Raw genomic sequence first — 18546 nt, 5'->3', positions numbered from 1 at the left:
GTCTACCTCCAGCCCTGGGCTGAGCTTGGTTCTCCCCTCCTGTTTGACCCCAGCCCTGGGCTACACTACAGTAGCACGATGACCCTGTTCAGTAGATACATACATACCCCTCTCTCTCCCTCTCCCAGACTGGTGTGTGTGTGTATTGATTGATTTGTTCCTATCTGCCTGTCCTGTATGTCCTGGCTGTCCTGTATGTCCTGGCTGTCCTGTATGTCCTGCCTGTCCTGTATGTCCTGGCTGTCCTGTATGTCCTGGCTGTCCTGTATGTCCTGCCTGTCCTGTATGTCCTGGCTGTCCTGTATGTCCTGGCTGTCCTGGCTGTCCTGTATGTCCTGGCTGTCCTGTATGTCCTGCCTGTCCTGTGTGTCCTGGCTGTTCTGTGTGTGTGGTTTGAAGAAAATAAAGGTTCTGATGAGTTAGTGATGAAAACAAAACAGCAGGAACCCCTCAGATCAATAACCCATGTCGGCGGAGAGGAGGAGGGAAGAAGGAAGAGGGGAGGAGGAGGGAGGCGGGGAAGAGAGGAGAGGAGGGTGGGAGGGCCATGAGGGCTCGGAGCGTGAAATGAAAATAGAGAGTGATGGAGGGAAGAAATTGAGATTTCTATTTTCTACACACCTGTACAGTTCCTCGATTTTTTAAATACTCATCCCTGTTTCCTTCTCTCATTCCCCCATATCTATTTATCATATTCATGAATATCTCTCTCTGTGTGTGTCTCCAGTTCCAGCCATGATCACGTCGCACCCCAACACCACCATGGCCATCAAGGGCCAGGTGAAGGAGCTGAACTGCACAGCGCGGGGGGAGCAGCCCATCATCATCCGCTGGGAGAGGGGCGACACCGTCATCGACGCCGAGAGAAACCCCCGCTACTCCATCACCATCAACAAGAAAGGGGACGAGGTCATCTCCACGCTCAAGGTCAGACACTGAGGAAAGAGGGCAAAATGTTGAGAGAGAATTGAAATTGAAGGGCATTAGAATGTAGAACAGAGCCCAATTGAGTTGAGATGAAAGTACAAAAGGGTACAGTATGGTATGCTGGGTAGTTTTGACCACTAAATATTCGATGTCGTCTCTCTGTCTTCTATGTGTGTTGCTGTCCGCATGCAGCTGAAGCCAGCGGAGCGCGGGGACTCAGTCTTCTTCTCCTGCCACGCCATCAACTCATACGGAGAGGGGCGAGGACTCATCCAGCTTACCGTGCAAGGTGCCTATCTCTCTCACTCTGCTATTACTGCACATAGGCTCACTGTTGACGGACTAGTGATTGAGGTCAAATTGATACCTAACCTCCTCCACTCACACACACAGAGCCTCCTGACCCTCCTGAGTTGGAGGTGAGAGAGGTGAAGGACCGCAGTATGAACCTGCGCTGGATCCAGAGGTTCGATGGCAACAGCATCATCACCAGCTACGACATCGAGTATAAGAACAAGTCTGGTATGAGTCCAACCAGTCTAACCCTTTAAACCCTCACATCCCTATTGTCCTCAATCTAACTCCCGTATCTCTGGTCCTCTAATGTCCTCTCTATCTGCTTCTATATGTTACAGATACTTGGGATCACAAGTACACAACCAGGAACATCTCCCCCACTAACAACCAGGCTAACATCGTGGAGCTGCACCCTGCCTGTGTCTACAGCATCCGCATGTACTCCTTCAACAAGATCGGACGCAGCCAGCCTAGCAAGGAGCTCACCATCAGCACAGAGGAAGCACGTAAGTCTAACACACACTTATACACACACACAAACACCCTTATTTAAAATGCTGTCTTGTTTGGTGTTATTGAAACCCTCATTTCAACATCTCACCTAAACAGAACCTGATGGGCCCCCTATGGACGTGATCCTCCAGCCAATGACGTCGCAGAGCATACGGGTCACATGGAGGGTAAACTTCATTAACCATCATGCCTCTTTTCCTTTATGCTATAATACCATAATAACTGAGACATTCAAACTAACCATCATTGATCTCCAGTCAGTGTCCTAACAGAACTGTCTCCTGCCTCTCCCTCTCAGGCCCCCAGGAAGGAGCTTCAGAACGGGGTGATCCGGGGGTACCAGATTGGTTACCGTGAAAATGGGCCGGGCAGTAATGGCCAGTACAGCATTGTAGAGATGAAAGCTACAGGGGACAGCGAGGTGTACACCCTGGACAACCTGAAGAAGTTTGCCCAGTATGGAGTGGTGGTCCAGGCCTTCAACAGGGCTGGCACTGGCCCCTCTAGCACTGAGATCAACGCAACCACACTGGAGGATGGTAAGACTGGAGGGAGGGAGGGAGGGAGGGAGGGAGGGAGGGAGGGAGGGAGGGAGGGAGGGAGGGAGGGAGGGAGGGATGTTAGAGAAAGAGGGGGATAGATGAAGGGCGCTAGACTTGAGGTTGTGTGGGAGGGAGGGAGGGATGGTGAATACCAGAGAGAGGGGGAGGGGGAGAGGGGGATGGAAGGAGATTCATACTCTGCTAGTACATACTCTGCATCTAAAAAATATAGCTAATGAAAAGTATTTTATTGTCTTTAGCTATATTTTTTAGATAATAAAAGCAGGACTGGACAACCTTCTATTTTTTGTTGTACTTTTTACCCCTTTTCTCCCCAATTGGTAGTTAGTCTTGTCCCATCGCTGCAACTCCCTTACGGAGAGAGGTGAAGGTCAAGGGCCACGCATGCTGTGAAACATGACCCCGCCAAGCCGCACTGCTTTTTGACACACTGCTCGCTTAACTCCGCACCAATGTGTCGGAGGAAACACTGTACAGCTGGCGACCGAAGTCAGCGTGCATGCGCCCGTCCCGCCACAAGGAGTCGCTAGAGTGCGATGGGACAAGGACATCCTGGCCGGCCAAACCCTCCCCTAACCCAGACAATGCTGGGCCAATTGTGCACCGCCTCATGGGTCTCCCGGTCGCGGCCGGCTGCGACACAGCCTGGGATCGAACCCGGGTCTGTAGTGAAGCCTCTAGCACTGCGATGCAGTGCCTTAGACCGCTGCGCAACTCGGGAGGCCTGGACAACCTTCTTTACATGCAGCTCAAGGTTTAGGTCAGGGTCAAAGAAGACACCATGGCTTTTGTCCGTAGACTTTACATTAGTGGACAAATGACCAAGGTTATTTACAATCTGGGTTCTAGCAAGGTGGGGGCCATATAAAACAACCTCTGATTTCTTCTCATTGAGCTGGAGAAAATTGTCAGACATCCAACATTTGATGTCAGCAAGACACATGTGAAGGGTAGCTACGCTAGCTTGGTCATTGGGTCTGATTGGTAGATAAAGCTGTGTGTCATCCTCATTGCAGAACAGGTGGATTTGTTTAACAGGAATAGAAAATAGAGTCCAATGTAAGAATAGAGATGCACCACGCATTGATTCAGTTGTGCAAACACACTCTCACACACACAGTCTCTGAGACAAAATGGAGGAAATGAACATGCAGCACATCCCCCATCACTCTCCAGTTTTAATTAGCTCCCTCATTAAACTTAGAGAGAGAGACCCCATTACTCTATGAATATGCCCGCCCACTCTCTCTCAATTCACACCATTCCTTTTTTTTATCATTCAGTTTTTCTCCTGAATCTCTCTCCCCTTGCTTTCATTGGGGAATACCCTTTTCTCCTTCTCTCACTACTCTCTTTTTTAATCTTTACATCAGACAGACAACATCTTAGTCCCTTCCTCTCCCCCTGTGTGTACAGCCTTAATGATAGAGATAGATGTAGATCCTGATTATGATAATAGTTAGTAGTGATGGTAACTACAACACACTGTCTGTCTGTCTGTCTGCTGCTACTGTTTCTACAGCTGCAATTATCACACAGCTGGACACATTGTCCTCTGTCCACACACTTCTGCTTTTTATCCTCCCTCTGCATCTCATCAACATCACCCTTTCCTTCATGTTAACCCTTAATAGTCCAGTCTGCCCTGTTACAGGCTACTGCGTATCGCTCTTTCCCTTCTCCCTTATACCTGCCCTTCCCTCGCTCTCTCTCTCTCTGCCATCCCTCACTTTCTACCTCTCTGTTTCTCTCCCCATTGCAGTGATTGAAAATTGAAGATTGGAATAAATAGTATTTTTTGCAGTTTATTACAATTATTTCTGTCCTATTAGTCAGAGATACCTGTGTTCAATGACATACACTATGGCCCTCTGTGATGTTAACCTATGACCTTTCTCCTACCCCTAGTGCCCAGCCAGCCGCCCCAGAACGTGCGGGCCATCTCGGTGACTTCAGACGAGGCAGTGATCACATGGGCGGAGCCCCCGCGTCTGACGCTGCATGGCGTGCTGAAGGGCTACCGCGTGGTGTTCTGGTCCCTCTTCCCCGACGGAGGTGGGTGCTGTGGGGGCCAGGCACAGGGGTCGATGCAGAGTAATTATCACAACTTTCATTCTAACTAAACCCCAAACCCATGGCCCCACCTGTCTGTCTGTCTGTCTGTCTGACATCTGACGTGTGTGTGTGTGTGTCTGAACCGGTAACAAACTCCCTAACTGTGCCCTAGCCTGCCCTTCTCCACACCTGTCTGTCTGTCTGTCTGTGTGTGCTAAACCTTAACTCACACCACTCTCCTCATCTGTCTCCTAACCCTTCACACACCCCATTCCCTATCTGTCTTTGATTTACCTTGAATTGAAAAAATATATAATTTAATATGTGTGTGTTTACCTTTCCCCCCTTGGCCCTAACCTGTATTTTCCTCCCAATTTGTGCACTTTCTGTCTCTCTTCTCTCTATCGCCCTCCCTCTCCCTCTCTCTGTCAGAATGGGGAGAGATGCAGAACATCACTACAACTCGTGAGCAGGTGGAGCTGAGAGGGCTGGAGAAGTTTACTAACTACAGTGTCCAGGTGCTGGCCTACACACAGGCTGGGGACGGGGTCAGGAGCAATGTCCTGTACATCCAAACCCGCGAGGACCGTGAGTACACACACACATGCGCACTTGCGTGGACACACACACACACACACAGAAATCAACACACACGTATACAGTACATATACTCCCCCTGATTTTAACCCATACAGATGTAAGATCTTAATTTGAGCCAGTTTGCCACAGCAGGAAAATAATCCTGCAGCAACAGTAAATTTGAATTGTTATTTGGATTATAATTGAGTTGATAAATTTTTTTGTAAGGGAAAATCAAATATGAAATTTCAAAGTGGAAATTACAAACTTCAGAAGCCTTTTTAAACCTGAAATACACCACAGACATATGGAAACACAGTCCCACTGAGATGCTCACTGCTTGGAAGAGAGGAGGGGGGGGGGGGGTGTAGAGGAGGGTGTCAGGGTGTATCTCAAACCCATGACTAAAGTTAATTTGTGTAGTGAGGCCCCTAAACCAGTGCTAATGAGAATCAAGAGGCTTTGGACCCATGGCTGAGTGCTCAAGACTAGAGATAGGGGCATAGAAGAGGAGGGGTAAGGGAGAAGCAAAATGTGGGCGAGGAGGGGGACTGCTCCCAAGCACCTAGACCTGCAGCCCACAGCCCTTTGGACACAAGCAGCCAATCAGCCAGGCAGCCAGGACCAGGGATTAACTCCTCCTGGATTAGAGATAATTAATTTAGTGTTTATACCATTGGAGGCGGGATTACAGGCCAATCCATGTCTCGTTCACTCCCCTAAACAGAAGGAGAAGGGGAGTGGAGAGAGAAAGGAGAGAAGGAGGGAGTGAGGGAGACGTGGCACAGCTGGGTCTGTCCGGGTGAGGGAGCGAGAGACAAAAGATGAAAAGAAAAAAGAAATGGGAGGATGAATGGAGAAAAAGAAAAGGTTAGCCCTTCTGTGTTTCAAATCAAATCAAATCAAATGTTATTTGCCACATGCACCGAATACAACAGGTGTAGACCTTACAGTGAAATGCTTACTTAACCAACAATGCAGTTCTAAGAAAAATAAGTGTTAAGTCAAAAATAGATCAGTCAAAAATAAAATAACAAATCAAAATAAATAACAAATAATTAAAGAGCAGCAGTAAAATAACAGGCTATATACAGGGGGTACCGGTACAGAGTCAATGTGGGGGCACAGGTTAGTCGAGGTAATTTACGTAATATGTACATGTAGGTAGAGTTAAAGTGACTATGCATAGATAATAAACAGAGTAGCAGCAGCGTAAAATGGGGGTGGGGGGGACAATGCAAATAGTACGGATAGCCATTTGATTAGCTGTTCAGGAGTCTTATGGCTTGGGGGTAGAAGCTGTTAAGAAGCCTTTTGGACCTAGACTTGGCGCTCCGGTACCGCTCGCTGTGCGGTAGCAGAGAGAACAGTCTATGACTAGGGTGGCTGGAGTCTTTGACAATTTTTAGGGCCTTCCTCTGACACCGCCTGGTATAGAGGTCCTGGATGGCAGGAAGCTTGGCCCCAGTAATGTACTGGGCCGTACACACTACCCTCTGTAGTGCCTTGCGGTCCGAGGCCGAGCAGTTGCCATACCAGGCAGTGATGCAACCAGTCATGATGCTCTCGATGGTGCAGCTGTAGAACTTTTTGACGATCTGAGGACCCATGCCAAATCTTTTCAGTCTCCTGAGGGGGAATAGGCTTTGTTGTGTCCTCCTCACGACTGTCCTGGTGTGTTTGGACCATGATAGTTTGTTGGTGATGTGGACACCAAGGAACTTGAAACTCTCAACCTACTCCACTACAGCCCTGTCGATGAATGGGGGCGTGCTCGGCCCTCCTTTTCCTGTAGTCCACAATCATCTCCTTTGTCTTGATCACGTCGAGGGAGACGTTGTTATCCTGGCACCACATGGCCAGGTCTCTGACCTCCTCCCTATAGGCTGTCTCATCGTTGTCAGTGATCAGGCCTACCACTGTTGTGTTGTCGGCAAATTTAATGATGGTGTTGGAGTCGTGCCTAGCCATGCAGTCATGGATGAACAGGGAGTACAGGAGGGGACTGAGCACGCACCCCTGAGGGGCCCCCGTGTTGAGGATCAGCGTGGCAGATGTGTTGTTACCTACCCTTACCACCTGGGGGCGGCCCGTCAGGAAGTCCAGGATCCAGTTGCAGAGGGAGGTGTTTAGTCCCAGGGTCCTTAGCTTAGTGATGAGCTTTGAGGGCACAATGGTGGTGAACGCTGAGCTGTAGTCAATGAATAGCATTCTCACATAGGTGTTCCCTTTGTCCAGGTGGGAAAGGGCATTGTGGAGTGCAATAGAGATTGCATCATCTGTGGATCTGTTTGGGTGGTATGCAAATTGGAGTGGGTCTAGGGTTTCTGGGATAATGGTGTTGATGTGAGCCATTACCAGCCTTTCAAAGCACTTCATGGCTACAGACGTGAGTGCTACGGGTCTGTAGTCATTTATGTAGTTACCTTAGTGTTCTTGGGCACAGGGACTATGGTGGTCTGCTTGAAACATGTTGGTATTAGAAACTCAGTCAGGGACAGGTTGAAAATGTCAGTGAAGACACTTGCCAGTTGGTCAGCGCATACTCGGAGTACACGTCCTGGTAATCCGTCTGGCCCTGCGGCCTTGTGAATGTTGACCTGTTTAAAGGTCTTACTCACATCGGCTACGGAGTGCGTGATCACACAGTCGTCCAGAACAGCTCTCATGCATGCTTCAGTGTTGCTTGCCTCTAAGCGAGCATAGAAGTAATTTAGCTCGTCTGGTAGGCTCATGTCACTGGGCAGCTCGCGGCTGTGCTTCCCTTTGTAGTCTATAATAGTTTGCAGGTTCTGCCACATCCGACAAGCGTCGGAGCCGGTGTAGTACGATTCAATCTTAGTCCTGTATTGATGCTTTGCCTGTTATAAGTGTCCGAGTTAGAGTCCCTTTCCTTGAAAGTGGCAGCTCTACCCCTTAGCTCAGTGTGGATTTTGCCTGTAATCCATGGTTTCTGGTTCGGGTATGTACGTACGGTCACTGTGGGGACGACGTCATTGATGCACTTATTGATGAAGCCAGTGACTGATGTGGTGTACTCCTCAATGCCCTGCTTTGCTAAATGCTTTGTTAGCTCTTTGTATAACATCTTAAATTACAGTAACCCCCGCTGTTTTAGTCTTGGTGGTGCATTAGACTTCATGTATGTTAGCCCTCCTGTGCCACATGTCCTTCTCTGCTGGTCCCTGGTATTTGAGGCTCTTTGGGAGGCTGTGGTTGTCCCTCTCTCTGAAGGGTTATGATAGCTGTGGTTGGGCTGCGTAGTCATGGTTATGGTCATGGTTAGAAGTAATTGTTCAGACAGCAGTAGTGTACTGTAGGTTACTGTACTGTATATGACTCCTTATCATTGGATTGTTCTGACAGTGGATCAGACAGTCTGGACTGGGCACGTGCAGATTTTGAGAAGCAGATGGAGCTTACCTACACATTCTGACATGGAGGCCCAGTTATGGTAATGATTATTTTCTCCTATAAACACCCTCTCCCCCTATATTATCTCCCCTTGGGGTTGTCCCTAACCATTCCCTCCCTCCCTCCCTCCTTCCCTCCCTCTCCTCCCTTTCTCGCCTCCCATCTCATGTCCCTGGTGTCGTTCCTGCCATTATGTGCAGGTTGAGATGGAGCCCCAGGGGATGGAGGGGGCCCAGCGAGACAGCAGGATTACTGGGGGGAGCAGGCTGCCCTGAGTGAGACAGAGAGGGGGCCCTGGATCTCTCTAACAGTCCTCCCTCCTCACTATGATCCATAAAGGATCCAGCAGGGTCAAGTGCAACAGGCCACAGAATGCTACTGATCTCTATCTAGGGTTGGATGTGTCCTTATTAATCTGTGTGCTCTACGTCCTAATGTACGGTACAGTACATGGAGGAAGGTCTAGTGTAGTCGAGCCTCGCAGTATTCATTTGAACCCTGTCCCTTGTAACCCAGGGAGACCCACGTCTTTCTATCTGATGAAGTGGGCTGTATTCTTAGAATAATGTCCTGTGTACAGTATGTGTGGACAGTAGGAGCATATTGAGGCTTTATGTGTGTTAAGGCTCTTTAAGCATCTGTGAGCCAGTCAAGTGGCCATGCAGTGAGTGGAGGATCAGACTGATGTGTGTGTTAATCTGTTTAGGGGTTAGAGAGTTAGACTGCAGGGTGTCATGGCAGGCCAGAGCACAGCAGATGGAGCAGAGCAGAGCAAAACCGCTGACCAGTGTCTGAGTGAACATATGTCACCGGTGACCCTGATCTGGCCCAGCCCATCCCCAGCAGACCTCCAAGTCCTCTCAGAGCGGCTTACAGCACAGGATAAGACTGGCAATCTGCAAACAACCCTGCTCACTTTAACACAGCTTTAAAGGGATAGTTTGGGGATTTTGGAGTCAGATGAGTCAGATGAACTTGTGGGTACCATTTTTATGTCTCTGTGTCCAATATGAAGGAAGTTAGAGGTAATTTTGCGAACCAATCCTAACTAGCGTTAGCACAATGACTGGAAGTCATTGCGCTAACGCTAGTTAGTAATTGCGCTAGCGCTAGTTAGAAACTTCCTTCAAACTGCACGCAGAGACATACAAATGGTATCCACAAAATCACGAAGTATCCTTTTAAAACCCACGCACGCATGGAAACGCCCGCACACCCGCAGACACCCGTGTTTACTTGAACATGGCTTTAGTACCCAGTCACACACACACACACACACACACACACACACACACACACACACACACATGCACGTAAACACACACACACACACACACACACACACACACACACACACACACACACACACACACACAGCCCTGCTGACCTGTCTATGTGTTGTGTATCCTCTCCAGTCCCAGGTCCTCCAGCTGGTATCAAAGCCGTGCCCTCATCTCCCAGCAGTGTGGTTGTGTCCTGGCTACCCCCCCATAAACCCAATGGTGTCATCCGCAAGTACACCATCTACTGCTCCAGCCCAGGCTCCGGACAGCCGGTAAGTACCACTGAGAGTGTGGGATGGGGGAGGCGCAGTGACAGGTATTGGAGAGGCAGATAATTAAGGCCCTAAAGACAAAACATGATGTGAATGCATGATATAGCACTTGATGGATAATTCATTAGTAACCATCACTCAATGTGTGTGTGTGTATGTGTGTATGTGTGTGTGTGTGTGTGTGTGTGTGTGTGTGTGTGTGTGTGTGTGTGTGTGTGTGTGTGTCTCTCTCACTGTGTTTGCTCTGTCGCTTTATTTCCTGCCCTCCCAGATGAACAGATGAGGTTGTCTTGGCAACGTGATGAGACGTAGATATGCAAATGAAGCAGAGAACAAGCTCACACATGCACACTGCAGCATCAGGAGCTCTCACACACAGGCCTGCACTAGCTATGCAGATTTCACACATCCACACTATTCTCTCTCTCACACACACATACACATATACATTTTCTGGCACACATTCAGACCACACACACACACACACACACAATCCATTAAAATCCTGCTATCATGGAAGAATCCCACTTTCTTATCATTCACAAATCCTCACCCTCTCTCTCGCTCTCTCTCTCTCTCGCTGCACGAGTACCATGTGAATGAGCATGGAGGAGGGAGAGAGGGAGGGAGAGAGAGGGAGAGGGAGGGAGAGGGGGAGGAGCAGAGGAGGGAGAGGGGGAGGAGCAGAGGAGGGTATCAGCCACACTGAGATGAAAGTGCTTTAGTTCCTTTTTTCATTCTCTCTCTGGATCACCACTACACTGCTGCCTCCACGCTGGAGGAATGTTCTAATGTTCCTGTTACTCACCCCACATTCACCCCTTCTCCCTCCCTCCTCCCCTCCCTTCTTCTCTCTATCCGTCTATCATACCCACCCTGCTCTGCAGCAAGCCTGGGTAGAAGCTGAGATAGGGAGGGAGAGAGAAAGAGAGAAAAAGGTAAATGAGGCAAATGGAAAAAGAGGTGAAGATGGGTGTTGAGTGATGAACAGATGAGGGAGGTTGTGCATGTGTGTGTGTATGTGCCTACATACATGCATGAGTTATACTCTTTAGTTCTAACCGTCTTCCAAGCCATCTGAGCTTTCCCTCATGCCATTAGACCATAGATGCCAAGCTGCCCCTCCAGAGTGCTACTGTACCATGGTATCATATAGTGTTAATAATCTAACCACTATCTCTCTCCCCTAGGCTCCCAGTGAGTATGAGGCCAACCCAGAGATGTTGTTCTACAGGATCACCCATCTGACCCGCGGTAAACAGTACCTCATCTGGGCTGCCGCTGTGACAACCGCTGGCCGCGGCAATATCAGTGAAAAGGTCACCGTGGAGCCTGCTGGGAAAGGTAAGGGAGAAGGGGATGGAGGGGGGATGGAGGGATTTTTCTAAAGGTTATTAAAAAAGAGAACAAAAAAAGAGGAATAAGTATTGCAGAAATACACAGAGGGATTTCATCTGTCTCGCCCTCTACCTTTCTTCTCTCTCGCTATCTTCTCTTCTCTTTCTTTCTCTCTTCTCTCTCCCTATCTCACACTCTCTCCCATTCTCTTCCTCTCTATCTCTGTCTCTGTCTCTGTCTCTGTCTCTCTCTCTCTCTCTCTCTCTCTCTCTCTCTCTCTCTCTCTCTCTCTCTCTCTCTCTCTCTCTCTCTCTCTCTCTCTCTCTCTCTCTCTCTCTCTCTCTCTCTCTCTCTCTGTCCTATTGACTGACAGCTGTAGTATTGATTGAGGGCTGGCGGTGTAGCAGGAAACACTGTTGTTAATTATGTGGTGATGAACAGGGCCTACCCAGTAAACTGGCCCTTAAGGGTGGGGGTGGGGGGGGGGAATCAATACAGAGGAGAATCTATGGAGCATAGACGGAAGGCTGGGAGGAGGAATGGGGGGGTGGGGGGTGGGGGGGTGGGGGGGAACACCAGCGCTCTGCTATCATAACAGCGGGTAAAAGGCTACCCTCCAGGCTAACCTACTCAATACCAAGATCACTCAGCAAACACTAGAGACAAACGCTTACATCAGAAAATAGAGCAGGGAAGTTAGACTGTGAGGGAAGTGTTTGTCTGGGTGCCTAAGTGTGTGTGTGTGTGTGTGTGTGTGTGTGTGTGTGTGCACATTTAGTGTGTGAGAGATACCCAGTTTAAGCTGTGTACCCTGCCCTGTGTCTGCAGCCCCAGCTAAGATCCTGTCATTCGGGGGCACAGTGACCACTCCCTGGATGAAGGAGATCCGTCTGCCCTGCAGCTCAGTGGGAGAACCCACCCCAACCTTCAAATGGACCAAAGACAGGTCAGAACTCTCCCAACTCAATGAAAGCAAAGTTGGAAATGTAGACTTGATGCCAATGCTAGATTTGGTCAGGGTTAAGTCTACCATACCAGTGTAAGGTTGGTGTAATATGGTAAGTCTAACTGTGATCGTCTATGTGTGTGTATCAGTGAGGACTCGACAATCCCTGTGACTGTGGACGGACAGCGTCAGATCCTGTCCAACGGTACTCTGGTGCTGCGTTCCGTCAAAGCTGAGGATTCTGGGTACTACACGTGCACGGCCACCAATACGCTGGGCTTTGACACCATCATTGTCAACCTGCTGGTGCAAGGTGAGCTAGGATACGTTGGTTTGATGTGTGTGTATGGGTGTGGAGAGATCTGAGGACCTTTTGGGATTATCTCAGATTGTCTTCTCTGTGTTCCTCTGACTGTGTGTGTGTGTCGTTCCTCTGGTCTCTGTATCTGGTCCCTCTGGTCTCTGCATCTGGTCCCTCTGGTCTCTGTATCTGGTCCCTCTGGTCTCTGTATCTGGTCCCTCTGGTCTCTCTATCTGGTCCCTCTCTGGTCTCTCTATCCAGTCCCTCTCTGGTCTCTCTATCTGGTCCCTCTCTGGTCTCTCTATCTAGTCGCTCTGGTCTCTCTATCTGGTCCCTCTCATCTCTGTATCTGGTCCTCTCTGGTCTCTCTATCTGGTCCTCTCTGGTCTCTCTATTTGGTCTGTCTACCTGGTCACACTGGTCTCTTTATCTGGTCCCTCTGGTCTCTCTATCTGGTCCCTCTCTGGTCTCTCTATCTGGTCCCTCTGGTCTCTCTATCTGGTCCCTCTCTGGTCTCTCTATCTGGTCCCTCTCTGGTCTCTCTATCTGGTCCCTCTGGTCTCTCTATCTGGTCCCTCTCTGGTCTCTCTATCTGGTCCCTCTCTGGTCTCTCTATCTGGTCCCTCTCTGGTCTCTCTATCTGGTCCCTCTCTGGTCTCTCTATCTGGTCCTCTCTGGTCTCTCTATCTGGTCCCTCTGGTCTCTCTATCTGGTCCCTCTGGTCTCTCTATCTGGTCCTCTCTGGTCTCTCTATCTGGTCCTCTCTGGTCTCTCTATCTGGTCCCTCTGGTCTCTCTATCTGGTCCTCTCTGGTCTCTCTATCTGGTCCTCTCTGGTCTCTCTATCTGCTCACTATAAGTGTGTGCTGTTTGTGCCTGGTCTCTGTTATGCTGATTGGCTCTAACTGTGTGATCGCTCTGTGTGTCCAGTTCCTCCAGACCAGCCCCGTCTGACAGTCTCCACCACCTCCACCTCTTCCATCACCCTGGCCTGGATCCCTGGGGACAACGGAGGCAGCTCCATCAGAGGTACAGCACTCCACTCCCCTCCACCTGGGCCTTAGTGAATTAGGATCAGTCTGAGGAGAGTTCTTTAGCTGCTGTTTCTCACTGTCTCCCAAAAATATAAATAATGTCAATATACCATTTTGTCTATTTTTGTGATTTTCTCTGTTGCTGTCAAGGAGTAAACTGTTGTTAGCTCCTAATGTCTGTCATACTCATAGCAGCAGAATGTATCATGGAGGGTATGCTAAATCCTTTATATCCCCCTGGTGGTAAAAGGGTGTAACAGCAGTTAGAGCTGACCTGATTTTGCCTCAATAGAGCATGGGCAGGTTGTGTAATATGGAACTGGGAGGATACTTTAATTGACAGAAATGTACAGTGTTATTTAAATTGTGTCTTTGTGTATTTGGCAGATGATAAATGAACACTTAATAAAATCTGTGGTGTTTGTCCCTGTGTGTCCTCAGGTTTCGTCCTGCAGTACTCAGTGGACAACACGGAGGAGTGGAGGGATGTGTTCATTAGTTCCAGTGAGCGTTCCTTTAGGCTGGACAACCTGCGCTGTGGCACCTGGTACAAGGTCAAACTGGCAGCCAAGAACAGTGTGGGCTCAGGACGCATCTCTGAGATCATCGAGGCCAAGACGCACGGACGAGGTGAGGGGAAAGGAAGGATCGCGAGGGCGGAGGGAAGGAGAAAGAGGGAGAGTGGGTAGAGGAGGAAAGAGCAGAAAGAGGGGAATTTTAAAAAGCCATTACTTATTTTACCTGACATCATGTGTTGCACATAAACTACATCAACACTCTAACACACTAACTTCAATACTCCCAGTCTGACAGTTTATCCCATGTCTTTCCTCTTCCCCTGCAGAGCCTGTGTTCAACAAGGAGCAGCCCTTGCTCACCCACATCAACTCCACCCATGCGGGGCTCAACCTACAGGGCTGGACCAGCGGAGGCTGCCCCATCACCGCTCTGCTGCTGGACTTCCGGCCCAAGGGCACATGGGCATGGCAGAGCCTGAAGGCCAATGCCACGGCCCAGCTCTTCCTCAGCGAGCTACGCGAGGCCACCTGGTACGAACTGAAGATGAAGGCCTGTAACAGCGCTGGCTGTGGGAACCAGAGCTCCCAGTTCGCCACCACAGACTATGACGGCAGTAAGTCACTTCCTGCTTCTACTAGATACTTGCTCTCACTTCCTGCTTTGACATTTACATTACATTTTAGCAAACGCTCTTATTCAGAGCGACTCACAGTCATCAAAGAGAAGGGAGAGGAAGGAAGGAAGGAAGGAAGGAAGGAAGGAAGGAAGGAAGGAAGGAAGGAAGGAAGGAAGGAAGGAAGGAAGGAAGGAAGGAAGGAAGGAAGGAAGGAAGGAAGGAAGGAAGGAAGGAAGGAAGGAAAGGAGAGAGGCCAAAACCCACGGACGAGAGAGGGAGGGAGGAAGGAAGGGAGAGAGGGAGGAGTAGAATGTGAGTGAGCATGAATGTAGTAATAAAAGCAGTCCTTTAATCTACCTCTGACCCCCTTCCCCTCCCTCTCTCTGTCCCTCTCACCCCTTCCCCTCCCTCTCTCTGTCCCTCTCACCCCTTCCCCTCCCTCTCTCTGTCCCTCTCACCCCTTCCCCTCCCTCTCTCTGTCCCTCTCACCCCTTCCCCTCCCTCTCTCTGTCCCGCTCACCCCTTCCCCTCCCTCTCTCTGTCCCGCTCACCCCTTCCCCTCCCTCTCTCTGTCCCTCTCACCCCTTATCTCCCTCCCAGGTACCATCCCTCCTATAAACTCAGCCCAGGAGGACAGGGACGATGTGAAGAAGCTGTTCTCCATAGGCTCTCCTGTCATCCTGGTCACCCTGGGCGTCGCCCTGCTCTTCATCATCCGCAAGAAACGCAAGGAGAAGAGACTGAAACGACTCAGAGGTGAGAGACAGAGGGAAGAAGGAGAAAGAGAAGGAAAGAGGAGGGAGGGGAGAAACAGAGAGGGAGAGCCATAATCGCTTGGTGGGGGCGAGTTAGTAACCCAGAAGCACTAAACGTAGCAGATCAAAATAATTTGCCTAATCCACATGATGATCCATCATAATCTAATAAAGATATTTGTGTTTGTCTTCACAGATGCTAAGAGCCTTGCAGAGATGCTTATCAGGTAAGGATAATACACTTGATTAATTGGTGCCTGTGGTTATGCATGTGTCATATTCCAGTGGATCTTGATGGATATTTGAATACACCTACTATCAGTCCGAATAAACTCTGTTAAAGTATCACCAATATACCCCAGTTCTATATGTATGTAAGTACTGCTGATGTGACAGTGGATCCAGTCTAAGTGTGTGTCTTGTTTTGTGTTTTGAGCAGTAAGAACAATCGCAGCATGGACACCCCAGTGAAGGGTCCTCCACAGGGCCCCCGGCTCCACATCGACATCCCCCGTGTCCAGCTGCTCATCGAGGACAAGGAGGGGATCAAGCAGATAGGTCAGTATGGACACACTGCAGCCAATCAGATTGATCAGACAGAATATCGTCCAATTAGAGAGCCTGCAGTTACAGTACACTAACTAACCAATAAAACTATCTTTCTCAAGTTTCTAAATACGTATTGATAGAGTATGATTTACAATCAGCCTACGAGGAGAACATCTGACAAGGGAGATGAATTGTGTATCACAGATATTTTTGAACATCTGTCATAATATTTTTCCTCATCCCCTGCCTCCAATAGGTGAGGACAAGGCAGCGGCCCCAGTGACGGACACCGAGTTCAGCCAATCAGTGAATCCACAGAGCTTCTGCACAGGCGTGTCGCTGCACCACCCCGCCCTCATCCAGAACACAGGGCCCTTGATTGACATGTCAGACATCCGCCCTGGAACCAGTGAGTCCTTCACACACAGTAGGATGTGCATAGAATGGAAAGATGTCTTATTACAGTGTAATGTGTAGAAGTTAACTTGATCTGACACCCAAAATGTTTATAAATTATCATTAATGATGTACATGCTGATACTCAAAATGATTATAACTGTTATGAATAGTACCCAGTGAGTGAGTGCTATCCTCTCACCGTCCTCCTCCTATCCTCTCCTTGTCTCAGACCCAGTGTCGAGGAAGAGTGTGAAGTCAGCCCACAGCTCCAGGAACCGTTACTCCAGCCAGTGGACCCTGAGCAGGCCGGGCCAGAGCCAATCAACTGCCTCTGCAAGAACTCTGACCTCTGATTGGCGCACCATGGGCTCTCACGGCATCACCGCCACCGAGAGTGACAGCTACAGCGCCAGCCTGTCCCAGGACACTGGTGGGTACCGCCCTGCCCTGGCAGCAACACCTCTAAAGACCCATCATTAACACATCTATTTTTTACACCCCCAAAACCAGACCTGTAGGCTACCTTGAAAGGCCTACTGACACATCTGTACTGTATGTAAACTTCATATTGTTTTTCCAGATAAGGGTCGTAACAGCATGGTGTCCACGGAGAGTGCATCGTCTACGTACGAGGAACTGGCGCGGGCCTACGAACACGCCAAACTGGAGGAGCACCTGCAGCATGCCAAGTTCACCATCACAGAATGTTTCATCTCCGACAGCTCCTCTGACCAGATGACCACGGGCACCAACGACCCGGCTGACAGCATGACATCACTCAGCACGCCGTCCGAGACAGGCCTTTGTCGCTTCACCGCCTCGCCACCCAAACCCCAGGACTATGACCGCGGCAGACCTACCAACGTGGCCGTGCCCATCCCCCACCGCGCCAACAAGAGTGAGTACAGAGAGCCAACCTGTCTGGCACAGTGGCACCATATTATACTCTGCCACAGGCTGTTGTACATCTCAACATGTCTCTAAGCCCCTCCCTCTCTCTGTTCTGTCCTCGTCACTAGGTGAATTCTGCAACCTCCCGCTCTACATGAAGACGGACCCTTTCTTCCGGAAACAGGCGGAGCTGCATGACCCGTGCCCTGCTGTGCCGCCCCGGGAGGCCTCCATCCGCAGCCTGGCACAGCGGTCATACCACACCCAGGGCCGTCACATGACTCTGGACCCATCCAAGCAGCAGGCCCTGACGCTGGGACACTCTGGGCTGGGCAGCCTGGGCATGAGCTCGGGTACTGCCACCCTGCCCCAGAGGACTCTCACTATGCCCGGTTCCAACCCTGCAGCCACAGCCTCCACCTCCAGCACCAGCAGCAATCCCACTGGCTCCAGCACCAAGATGGGGGGCTCCAGAGACTCACTGCTAGAGAACAGCTCCTCAGCGTTGGGCAGACTGCAGAAGCAAGGGGTCGGGGCCTACTCCAAGTCTTACACACTGGTGTAGCTACTAGCCCCCCTTCTTTCTCTCAAAGACTATACACTCCTGTCTGGCCCCGGTCAACACCCAGCCCCACACCAGTGTTCTACACTCCAGGTCAGGGAGGGCATGCAGTGTAGTGCATTGCAGCAGGTGTCCCCAGCTAACAGCTAGCTAACAGCTAATTACCCAGTAGCGTGATTAGTCTTTATTCTGACCTTGGGTTCTGCCTCCCAGGAATGACCAGAGACCATTGTAACCTGCCTGATTCATGCTCACCTGGACCTGTATAAAACAAACTACAATCTCCTACTGACTACCAGTTAGCCTGCTGCCATGCTGCTCAGTGTCGGGACGTACCTACATACACACACACACAGAAGAAGACCTGGAGCTGTTCTCCAAGGTCATTTCAAACCAATTGAGTATTACTGAGGAGCTGAACTGTGAAAGCTCACTGCTCGTGCTAATGAAGTCAATGATAGCGGAGGAGGCTGGGCTAAAAAGCAGTGTTCATCACACACACATACATTATGCTGCCCTCCATGGTTTGAGCAGAAGCTCCAGTTTTATGCCCTCTAGTCTCGTCTCACTCTCTCTATGTCTCAATGTCCAGTTTCACTCTCCATCTCTCTCTCTCTCTCTCTCTCTCTCTCTGTGGATTCCATAAGGAACGATTTCAGGTTCACCTCACTCAGAACTTTAAGTTCGTATTTTTAGCACATTTATTGTTGATATTTCCCCACACTCCCCTCCTC

The 18546-nt window shown here is 49.8% G+C and overlaps 1 protein-coding gene across 1 annotated transcript; it reads left to right on the top strand.

The window, feature by feature from the left end:
- Positions 1 to 735: 735 nt before the first annotated feature.
- On the top strand, positions 736 to 17815 carry LOC311142078 (cell adhesion molecule DSCAML1-like; the record flags this gene model as incomplete). The annotated part of the gene is made up of 22 exons (XM_084177642.1): positions 736 to 927; positions 1120 to 1216; positions 1321 to 1449; positions 1563 to 1730; positions 1834 to 1904; positions 2036 to 2276; positions 4209 to 4355; positions 4788 to 4943; positions 9764 to 9903; positions 11094 to 11247; positions 12070 to 12187; positions 12337 to 12500; positions 13418 to 13516; positions 13963 to 14151; positions 14366 to 14653; positions 15257 to 15412; positions 15608 to 15638; positions 15851 to 15969; positions 16217 to 16369; positions 16589 to 16789; positions 16940 to 17257; positions 17379 to 17815. 22 exons carry the CDS (start codon positions 736 to 738, stop codon positions 17813 to 17815), a joined length of 3768 nt encoding a protein of 1255 aa, XP_084033768.1.
- Between the last annotated feature and the right edge of the window lie 731 nt (positions 17816 to 18546).

The sequence above is a fragment of the Coregonus lavaretus genome (assembly GCF_964263955.1).
Source record: "Coregonus lavaretus genome assembly, chromosome: 15".
Classification (NCBI taxonomy): Eukaryota; Metazoa; Chordata; class Actinopteri; order Salmoniformes; family Salmonidae; genus Coregonus; species Coregonus lavaretus.
Note: the sequence above shows the minus strand (reverse complement) of the source record. Positions and strands in the feature narration are given on the sequence as shown.